We start from the raw sequence: 9972 nt of genomic DNA, 5'->3' as shown, positions 1-9972 counted from the left end.
AGCGACGTCCGGAATCCGTCACTTCCGGTCCCGCCCGACAGCGCCGCTCACACCGCCGGCGGGCGACCATAGAGAGGAGAGCGGGAGGAAAGAGAGCGCGAGGCGCATGCGCGGTGGCTCATGGCTCCACAGCCTCGGTTCAAGCGGCGGGGAGCGCTCTGCGCATGCGCCGAGCTCTGCAGGGCGCATGCGCAGTGTGCACTCATTGCCCTGAGTGGCTGCGGTGCTGCTACGTCACCGTATCCGTCGCACCTTCGGCAGTGCGAGGTCGTAGCGTCGTGGAATGGGGTCGTAGGACGGCTTGGGTTGGACGGGGTGCCGTCCGGGAGCTCCACCGTGCGTGCTGTCACGCGTCCTCCATCACCTCCACTACCCCTCCCTGCCGTCCTCCATACAGCCCCATTGCCCCCTTAGGGTAGCTCCAGGGGAGGATGCAGAGCCTCAGAGGGCACAGCAGGAGGAAGGCTCCTCTTAGGGCGTGCAATGAGTCAAGCCTCCAGTCCGACCCTCCCTGCAGTGAACGCGTGCAGCTGGGCCAGGATGCTCAGAGCCCCATCCGCCCCCACCCTGAGTGCCACAGCTCTGACCCACGTTCCCCTCCCGTTGGAACGAGACCAGCAAAATGCAAGCAGCTTGCACGTTTATTAGGTTAGAAAACCTGGGCAGCTTCTGCCTCTGGAAAGGAATGCCTTTCTATGCGGGATGCAGAAAAACAGGCACTGATGCTCCATCGCCCCGCAGTCCTCAGACCCTTCCTTTTATTAGCCGTAATGCATACATCTATTGCCAAAAGAAGAAAAAAATAAGCAGCACGGTGCATCACCTGGCAGCCAGAAGTGTTCTCCTGGGCCTCTTATTGCTTTGTGTCCCTTCTTGTTGTTCATTTGGTATTCCCTAGGAGGCTCCTGCTTAGGAGGCCAGCTGATTCCTTCAGTGCGAGCAGCACTACCCCTGTATTTCTAGTAGTCAGGCTGTCTGTCAGCAGTGTGCAAACGCTGAGGGATTCCCCGCATGATGCCAACTTCAGGGCGCTCGTCCTGAGCACAGCAGAGGGATGCGGATGCCCGCAGTGAAGCATTGCGGCGATGGGAGCATCTCTGTGCAATGGGGTGCGAGCCCTCAGCCCCCCGAGGCTCGGCCCTCCCCTCCCTCCTCACGCAGAGCCCTTGCTGGGGAAGCGCTTCTTCATCTGGAAGCACTCGCACTGCTTGTACTTCATGGTCAGCCCGTACTGAGGGGTGATGTCCACCCGCTGCCCGGGGGCCAGGCTGATCTCCAGCTGCTGCAGGATGGTGGTGAGGAAGAGGAAGACCTCCCAGCGCCCGATGGACTCCCCGATGCACCTCCTCTTCCCCAGGCCGAAGATCAGCACCTTGTCAGCCTCCGTCCTGCTGAGTTCGGTGCCGGCTGCATTGAGGAAGCGCTCGGGCTTGAAGGAGGAGGGGTCCTTCCAGATCTTCCTGCGGCAGAAGGGAGAGACCTGAGCGAGGTGTTGGGGCCGGAGGGCAAAGAAAGGCTTTGTTTCCCCGTCCTAAAGCAGCGGCCCTCTGCTGAGCCTCTGTTCCCGATCCGCAGTGCCAGCTGCATGTCAGCCCCTATCAGCTCAACCCACTGAAACCTCTGCTTTGAACTCTCATTGTGTTTGCCCGCGCAGATACCAGGACGCCCATTTCAGCTGAAAAGGGAGCACAGGAATCAGGCAGGAAGGATAGGAACCCAGAGGGATTTCTCCTCTGCCGTTCTCCCTTTAAAACCCCTCCAGATCTGCCCCAGCCTGGCTGCGCTGTGGGATTTCCCAGCACCTCAGCCGAGGGGCTGCTGCTTGGATATGGGGAAACACCTGGTCTGGGAACCCCTCCTGAATCCATCAGCCACCACGTTGCATTCATGACCCATTCAGCTTTGGCATGCAGTTATAAGGATGGATCTGAGCGAGCCTTGTGCCCGGTGCCCCCGGTTAGGGACGCTTTGGGGTACTCACTCGTCGTGGTTCGCTTGCCACTGGTTGATAAACACGCAGGTGTCCTTGGGGATGTAATAGCCATTCAGTACAGTGTCCTTCGTTGTACTGCAAGAAATACGGGAGGAGAAGTTGAGAGGAGGCCCACAGCTTCGTGGTGACCTCCAAAGGGACAAAACCCAAACCACGCTTACCAATGCGGGATGGTGAAGGGCAGGAGGGAGGAGTGCCGGAACGCCTCCAGGATGAAGGCTTCTGTGTAGGGCAGCATGCCTCGGTCGGACAGCCGTGGTCTCCTCTCCCGGCCGATGGTCTGATCTGTGGGGTGTGGGCAGGAGGAGCTGGTTGGGGCCAGCCCTCAGTGGAGGTCCCAGCCCTGGAGAAGGGGGCTGAGGAACTCACCCAGCTCTGCCTGAATCTTCTTCTGGATGTGGGGGTACAAGGCAGCGTACATCATGCACCAGGACAGGGCGGTTGTCACGGTGTCAAAGCCTGGACAAGCACAGAAGAAGAGCATTTAGATGCCAGAAGAAGACAGGCGAGAGGATATCTGCAGATCCCAGTACTCTCAGTGCTTTGGCTGGTGACACGCAGCCAGTATTTGCCTTGGAGCAGCTCCACCATCAGCCACCACTGCAAAGCCATCTGCTCTGAGCCCCACGGTCCCTCCAAAACCCCAAGCTTCGGATCCCATCTGCCTGCAGCAGATGGGGCTGCACCCACGGAGATGCCCTCACCTGCCCCAAAGAGGTCGTTGACGATGGAGATGATGCTCTCATCAGAGGGTTGGACGCGGACATCCTCCCCTGTCTTTTTCTCCTGGCAGTGCCCAATCAATGAGTCCGTGACGTCCCGAATGTGCTCCTGGAAAGAGCCAGAGGGTCAGGGACACGAGGGCACATGGGATGGGGAAAGCTGGAGGCAGCGAACGCCTGCAGGAAAGCAAGGAGCAGTGAGATGGTATGGTTTGAATTTTGGGTGGTCCTGTGTGGGGCCAGGAGTTGGGCTTTATGATCCTTGTGGGTCCCTTCCAATTTAAGGTATTCTGCGATCCGAAGTAGGTAACAAAGCCGACCCAAAGGGTGAGGAGGACTGGGGATGTGCTAGAGAAAAACCAGCAGCTCCGGGAGCCCCACCAAGTCCTGCAAGCAGCAGAATTAGACTTAGTGGGCTTCCTCTATGGCATCTTGGTTTCATCAGGCAGAAAGCAGAGCAAAAGTTTGGATTCTGTGCCCTCTTTCAGTGGTGTTAATGAATGGGATTGTGACAAAGAGAAGGAGCAGTGAAGCGAGGGAAAGGTTTGCCATGGAGCAGCACCCAAGCTCTTACCTTATCAAAGGTGCTGTAATGGTTCTGGACAATTTTCTGTACGAAGGCACTGAAACGAGCATTGACGTCCTTAAAGGCAGCCATGGCGCGGTTGGGGAGGTAGCGGAGCAGAGGGATGAAGTCAGCCGGGTTGCCAGCAGCAGCCACATCCCCAAACTCGGTGTTCATGTTCACCACGCTGAGCAGCTCCTGGTCGTCGTGGTCGTAGCGCTTGCCGAAGCATATGGCGCAGATGACGTTGGCCACCGACACCATCAGGTAGCTGTTGGGGTTGAAGCTCTGCTTCTCCTCCATCAGCTGCAGGAATTTGGTGACCAGGTAGCTGGCCTCGGTGGAGACGTGCTCCTCCAGGAGGCAGCTGGAGGAGGCCGTGGGGCTGGCGGCGATGGAGAAGGTCTTCAGGGCGTTCTGCGCCAGCTTCCTGCGGGCTTTCCAGGCGTCCCCACATTCGTAGCTGAACGCCAGGCTGTGGCCGTTGGAGACGTACTGCCAGCTGGGCAGGTCGGGGCGTCCCATGAAGTCTTCCGCTTGCCTCACCAAGGCTTGCTTGATGGTTTCCAGCCCGCTGAGCACCACCACGGGCCGGGAGCCGATGGTCACCTCCATCACGTCCCCGTATTTGCGGCTCAGCCGGGTGAGCACCAGGTGTGGGTCCTTCCTCAGCTCCAGCACGTTGCCCAGCATGGGGAGCCCGCGGGGACCCGGAGGGCTGCGCAGCCCCTTGGGTGCGTGCTGCCGGCGGGTCTGGGTCAGCAGCAGGAGCAGGCAGAAAGTGGCAGCTGCCACCAGCACCTCGGTGGCCGAGATGAGACCTGGGCTGCTCGCCTGCTCCATCGCTGCCTGCGGCCCCGCTGCCATCTGGAAGTGAACCTGGGGGGGAGAAAGCGCTGATGGAGAGGAGGGTCCTCCACCAGATATTGGGGTGCGAGATTGTGGGGTGACGGTGACCCCACCACGCAAGCCACCGGGGACCCCCTCGCTGCCCAGAAGCGATGGCTGCAGGTGGGATGCTGTAGGGTCGGGGATGGGAACGCTCACCTCTGGGTGCTGCTGTCCCACGAGGGCCCGATCCTGCCACCAGGTACCCGCTGTCCCTCCGAGCCTGCTTTATATGCATCGCCTCCCGCTGCCATTGGCCGGGGCACCTCCCATCACGTGACCCGAAGCTGAACTGCGGCCAAACTTTTGAACCCCCCTCCTCACCCCCCCCCCCCCTCCCCGGGACCCCTCCTGGTTTTGCGGGAGGGGGACACCTGCGGGGAGCCCCGACGGGGCGGGGGGTGCCGTGGCGACACGGCGCGGAGGGCGTTCGCGGCGCCACGGGCGGTTGCGGGGACACCGGGCGGGGGATCCGGAGGTCCCATGGGGAAGGCTGTGAGGGGGACATCGCGTGCGAAGCGGGCGGGAGGTTTGGGAACCTGCACCGCCCCGGTCCCTGCAGTCACGCTACCGGGGAGGTTCTTAAAGGAGCCGCCGCAGCCCCACGCGGCACCGCGAACACGCGGGGGGGCGGCCGCAGCCCCCTCCTCACGTTGAGCTCCGCGCTGCCTGCCGCGTCGCCCCGAGGTGGGGGTCCCGGCTTCATCCCCTTCCCCACGCTTTGCCCTCGGGGCTGGACGCGTTGCCGCCCCACGGGACTCACGTCGCGGGGCTCCCGTCCCGGTTAAAGATTGGCCAGGTTCGCGTGAGAAGCGATCGTGCCCTCCGTGCCCCTCTGCCCCCAGGGGGCACGCTGGGGGGGGGGGGGGGGGGAGGTGGCGAGTGAACGGCACGGGGCCGCGGGGAGGAGGGAGCTGATATTTGGGGGGAGGGAGTGGGGGGACACAAAGGGGACCCCACCCCCAGGCGCTCGGGGACATCGCGTGCGAAGGGGCCGGGAAAAACGTGGGACGGTCACTCTCTGTCACGCTATGGGTGTGTGGGTGGGAAATGGCTTTTAAAGGGCCAGGGCGGTGGCCCCACGTCCAGGAGCCCGTCCCGGGGTCAGGGTGGCGCCGGGGCCGTGCGGGATCAGATGCCCCCCCCGCCCCCCGGCGCCGTCGGGGGTAACGGGGCTCGGTGTCAGGCGTGTCCCCAGGGCGAAACAGGGCTCAGCGGTGCCTCCGCCAGTGCCCCCGCTAAGGGATGACACGGTGGCAGCCGTCCCCCACGAGCACCCACGCTCACAAGCAGCCCATCCTGCAGCGCTCGGAGCTGCTCGCCCCGTCTGTGCATCCATCCACTTATACCCTCTCTTCTCCCCCTGCCCGCCCCCCCAGCCTTCACAGCGCTTCCCATCTGTCTGAGCTCATCTCCCGTGTGCTGACCGGCACCTTCCCCACGCGGGGCTGGGAGGCATCTGCGGGCTGAGACGCCTGCGTGGTGCTCGTCGTTAGCGCGTGCAATTACGGGGCCGGCTTTTAGCAGCGGGGGTTTTGTAACTGTTCTTGCCAAGCGTTAATGAGCCCAGGCGCTGCTATTAACGAGCCCGCTCGAGCCAGATGTTGAAAGCCTTTTATTAAACATTAGCTCGGCTTGTACCTGGGCAGAATTCCCACCACGCTTTCCAAGGACCGGATGAAAGCTGGGGCAAGAGCCCCACATTTTATCCCACCCCATCAAGCCCTCCTGCTGCCCCGTGCACCCTGTGTGCGTCGCACCCAGCAGGGATGCGGCGCGTCCCCGCCGGGGCACGCATGGGGGATGAGCCCTCCGGGATGCCCCCAGCCTTGCCCCTGTCCCCTGCCCTATCTCGGCAGCTCCCCTTGCCCTGCCACTCCTCTCCCCGCTGCGGGGGAAGCGCGCCAGCCACTTCTCACGCAACCCTGGCCAATGGTTAACCTGAGGCCAGAGGTCCTGCCACTGATAGCGTGGGGATACGGGTGCCCTGCTTGAAGGGCTGGTGCCCTGGGGCATCTCAGAGCTGGAGGGTGTCCGCCTGCGTATCTGGGGTGACTCCAGGTGGGCTCAGCCCCTCTGTTAATAGATAGCCACCCGTCGAGTCTTGGCTGCTGCGATCCCCAGATAAGCACCCAAGAAAGCATATAAAGCCACATGGCAGAGCTGGGCAGCAGAGGAAGAGGATCCTGTGTGGTTCCGGGGGCTGGATACCCTCTGCCTCTCTCTGCCCAGCTTCCAGGACCTGCAGGTAGGAGTGTGTGCATGTAGCTCTGAACACAGAGGTAGGATCGAGAAGGTATTTACGTTAGCATAAGAAATTCATGGCATGTCTCTCCCATCCCTCTCTTTCTCCAGCTCTCTGCTCTGTTCAAAGCGTCTCTTGCAAATCCTGACCGTACACCACGCTTCCCCTTAGTTCCTTCCAGGTGGCAATGGGGCCGGAGGAAGTGATGGTGCAGGCGAGCAGCCCAGGTCTCATCTCGGCCACCGAGGTGCTGGTGGCAGCTGCCACTTTCTGCCTGCTCCTGCTGCTGACCCAGACCCGCCGGCAGCACGCACCCAAGGGGCTGCGCAGCCCTCCGGGTCCCCGCGGGCTCCCCATGCTGGGCAGTGTGCTGGAGCTGAGGAAGGACCCACACCTGGTGCTCACCCGGCTGAGCCGCAAATACGGGGACGTGATGGAGGTGACCATCGGCTCCCGGCCCGTGGTGGTGCTCAGCGGGCTGGAAACCATCAAGCAAGCCTTGGTGAGGCAAGCGGAAGACTTCATGGGACGCCCCGACCTCTACAGCTTCCGACACGTTACGGATGGACAGAGTTTGACCTTCAGCACCGACACGGGGGAAATGTGGAAAGCCCGCAGGAAGCTGGCGCAGAACGCCCTGAAGACCTTCTCCATCGCCGCCAGCCCCACGGCCTCCTCCAGCTGCCTCCTGGAGGAGCACGTCACCAAGGAGGCCAGCTACCTGGTCACCAAATTCCTGCAGCTGATGGAGGAGAAGCAGAGCTTCGACCCCTACCGCTACATGGTGGTGTCGGTGGCCAACGTCATCTGCGCCATATGCTTCGGCAAGCGCTACGACCACGACGACCAGGAGCTGCTCAGCGTGGTGAACGTGGTCGATGAGTTTGTGGATGTGACTGCTGCTGGCAACCCGGCTGACTTCATCCCTCTGCTCCGCTACCTCCCCAGCCGCAACATGGATTCGTTTCTGGATTTCAACAAGCGATTCATGAAGTTGTTGCAGACAGCTGTGGAAGAGCACTACCAGACCTTCGACAAGGTAAGAGCTCACGGGAGCCTCGCCTGCTGTTCCCCTTTGGTACTCGTGAGTTATTTGTCCTCTTGCTGCTGATGGCCAGCTCATTTAGCTCATTGTAGCTTGCAAACTCAATAGGGCCGTTGGGCGTTGGAGGGCGTACTCCCGTGCTCATACCACCGTGGGTTCTTACAGCAGGTCAGCATCACTTGTCTCTTCTTCTCAGAACAACATCCGAGACGTCACCGACTCCCTCATCGAGCAGTGCGTGGAGAAAAAAGCCGAAGCCAACGGTGCCACGCAGATCCCAAACGAGAAGATCATCAACCTGGTGAATGACATCTTTGGAGCAGGTACGTCTTCCCAGCGCTCCCTCAGCTCCTTGCAGCTTGTCTCAGGCTCCTCACTCCTCCTTGTCCGACCCCAGGTAGCCAGGCTGGTTGAAGGAGGTGCCTACTGACTGATTCATATTAGAGCTGCTCTGTGGAAACTCCCTCGATTCCCAGGAAACTGGAATCTTAGCCCAACCTGACGTAACCAAGGGGTGGACAGGGAGGAATGAGAACTGAAGTTTTTAGCAAAGCTTTCTCCATCAGGATGAAAATCCAAACCCCACTGTGTGCGCCCAGGACGTCTTCTGCCCTGCACGTTGTGTAGACCTGATCTGCATGCTCTCTGCTCCCTGTCTAGGCTTTGACACCGTGACAACCGCCCTGTCCTGGAGCCTCATGTACCTCGTGACGTACCCTCACATGCAGAAGAAGATTCAGGCAGAGCTGGGTGAGTTCCTCAGCCCCCTTCTCCAGGGCTGGGACCTCCACCGAGGGCTGGCCCCAACCAGCTCCTCCTGCCCACACCCCACAGATCAGACCATCGGCCGGGAGAGGAGACCACGGCTGTCCGACCGAGGCATGCTGCCCTACACAGAAGCCTTCATCCTGGAGATGTTCCGGCACTCCTCCTTCATGCCCTTCACCATCCCGCACAGGCAAGTGCTGGGCTTTCAAAGAGGGTGGAGGGCCAAGCTGGACTTAATGAAGTCCAGCTGAGGATGCAGAAGAGCCTCTTTGCTTCCCAAAACCTCACACCTCTCTCCTCTCACCAGCACGACCAGGGACACGGTGCTGAATGGCTACTATATCCCAAAGGACCGTTGCGTGTTTATCAACCAGTGGCAAGTGAATCACGATGAGTAAGTACCTTCCAGGGCAGAAAGCCTCCTGCTCCAAGAGAAAAAGGAGCAGATGAGGTATCTACTAAACCCAGTGTGTCCCCTGCATCCGTGGCCGGGGGACATCATCTCAAAGTCTGATGCCTGCCATCCTAGGAAACTTTGGAAGGACCCACAGGCTTTCAACCCAGAGCGTTTCCTCAACGCTGAAGGGACCGAAGTGAACAAAGTGGATGCGGAGAAGGTGATGACTTTTGGCCTGGGGAAAAGGAGGTGCATTGGGGAAAACATAGGCAAGTGGGAGGTGTTCCTTTTCCTGTCCACGTTGCTCCAGCAACTGGAGTTCAGCATCCAGGATGGCAAGAAGGCAGACATGACGCCTATCTATGGACTGTCCATGAAGCACAAGAGATGTGAGCACTTTCAAGTCAAGAAACGCTTCTCCATGAAGAGCTCAAACTAAGCGGTTTATCCATCGGATAGTGCCACTTGGGTGCCCTTATAACAGACCCGGGTCTGGCATAACCTCACGGAACCAGGCAATAAACAAAAGCCATTGAAGCTCCCGTCCTTTGTCTCGTTCACTTTCTAGTGTTTGTTCACCTTCTTCGTTTCCCAGCGTTTCTGGTGTTGGATATTCCATCCCATCGACTCTTAGCACCACAAGGCACAGTTACGGGGGACACAAGCTGCCATGTGAGGGAAGGATAGGAAGCGTACCCCAAACCAGACCATCTGAACGCCTTGGGGCTGTATTCCTTCTGAATTACTCTTTGACAGCTGAAGGACAGCTGTCAAAGAGTAATGCCGATGGTTCTCCAAGCCCTCCAAAGATATCTGGCTTCCTTGTTTCTGCGTTGTGCTTTTAAGTGCCCAGCTGACCCGTCCCTCCAAGATCCCGTTCAGGAGCTTCAGTGCCTCTCCGAGGATCTATCAGACAACCTTGCGCCAGGCTGTTGGTTTTCTGGGCTGGAGCAAGGGTGTTTTCACGACGGGGAGAGGAGAACATGACCTTCTCCAACTCAAACCCTGAAGTTTACATTGGCTGTCAGTCAACCCCTGCCAGGAGGGCCCGATGCCTCCTCTTCTTGCCCTACTACAGCTTGTTGTTCGCTTGCACGCAACCCAGTGCCTGGCACGCAACGGTATGGGAACAAGTACAACCACTCAGTGCAGCACTGCTCTTGAACCCGTTCCCATGGGTTGCATCTACTCAACCATAACACCAGACCCCAACCAATGAGAGCTCTCTTTGGGTCCAAGTACTGGTGGCTCGTAACTGCGTATGTGGAAACACGCCTTGCGCAAAAACTTCCAAGAAGGGAGCAAAACAAAAGAGCCCGTTGGGGAAGGAAATGGGGAAGCTGATTGCC

The 9972-nt window shown here is 59.8% G+C and overlaps 2 protein-coding genes across 3 annotated transcripts; one reads left to right on the top strand and one right to left on the bottom strand.

The window, feature by feature from the left end:
- Positions 1–623: 623 nt before the first annotated feature.
- CYP1A1 (cytochrome P450, family 1, subfamily A, polypeptide 1) lies at positions 624–4376 on the bottom strand. The gene is made up of 7 exons (NM_205147.2): positions 4328–4376; positions 3290–4159; positions 2698–2824; positions 2363–2452; positions 2155–2278; positions 1982–2068; positions 624–1460 (listed from the first exon to the last, which is right to left on the bottom strand). The coding sequence occupies exons 2-7, from the start codon at positions 4145–4147 to the stop codon at positions 1154–1156; spliced, it is 1593 nt and encodes a 530-aa protein (NP_990478.2). The 5' UTR covers positions 4148–4159; positions 4328–4376; the 3' UTR covers positions 624–1153.
- A 1964-nt stretch (positions 4377–6340) lies between these two features.
- Positions 6341–9165, top strand: CYP1A2 (cytochrome P450, family 1, subfamily A, polypeptide 2). Of its 2 annotated transcripts, none has more exons than XM_015278761.3 (7): positions 6341–6416; positions 6585–7452; positions 7655–7781; positions 8119–8208; positions 8293–8416; positions 8534–8620; positions 8756–9165. In XM_015278761.3, exons 2-7 carry the CDS (start codon positions 6601–6603, stop codon positions 9060–9062), a joined length of 1587 nt encoding a protein of 528 aa, XP_015134247.2. In that variant the 5' UTR covers positions 6341–6416; positions 6585–6600; the 3' UTR covers positions 9063–9165. The 2 variants fall into 2 exon arrangements, with proteins under 2 accessions (XP_015134247.2, NP_990477.2); NM_205146.3 differs by having other exon boundaries at positions 6524–7452.
- The last annotated feature ends 807 nt before the right edge of the window (positions 9166–9972 follow it).

This window comes from Gallus gallus, chromosome 10, assembly GCF_016699485.2.
Source record: "Gallus gallus isolate bGalGal1 chromosome 10, bGalGal1.mat.broiler.GRCg7b, whole genome shotgun sequence".
NCBI lineage: Eukaryota > Metazoa > Chordata > Aves > Galliformes > Phasianidae > Gallus > Gallus gallus.
The sequence above is the reverse complement of the archived record's forward strand: the minus strand, read 5'-3'. Positions and strand labels throughout refer to the sequence as shown.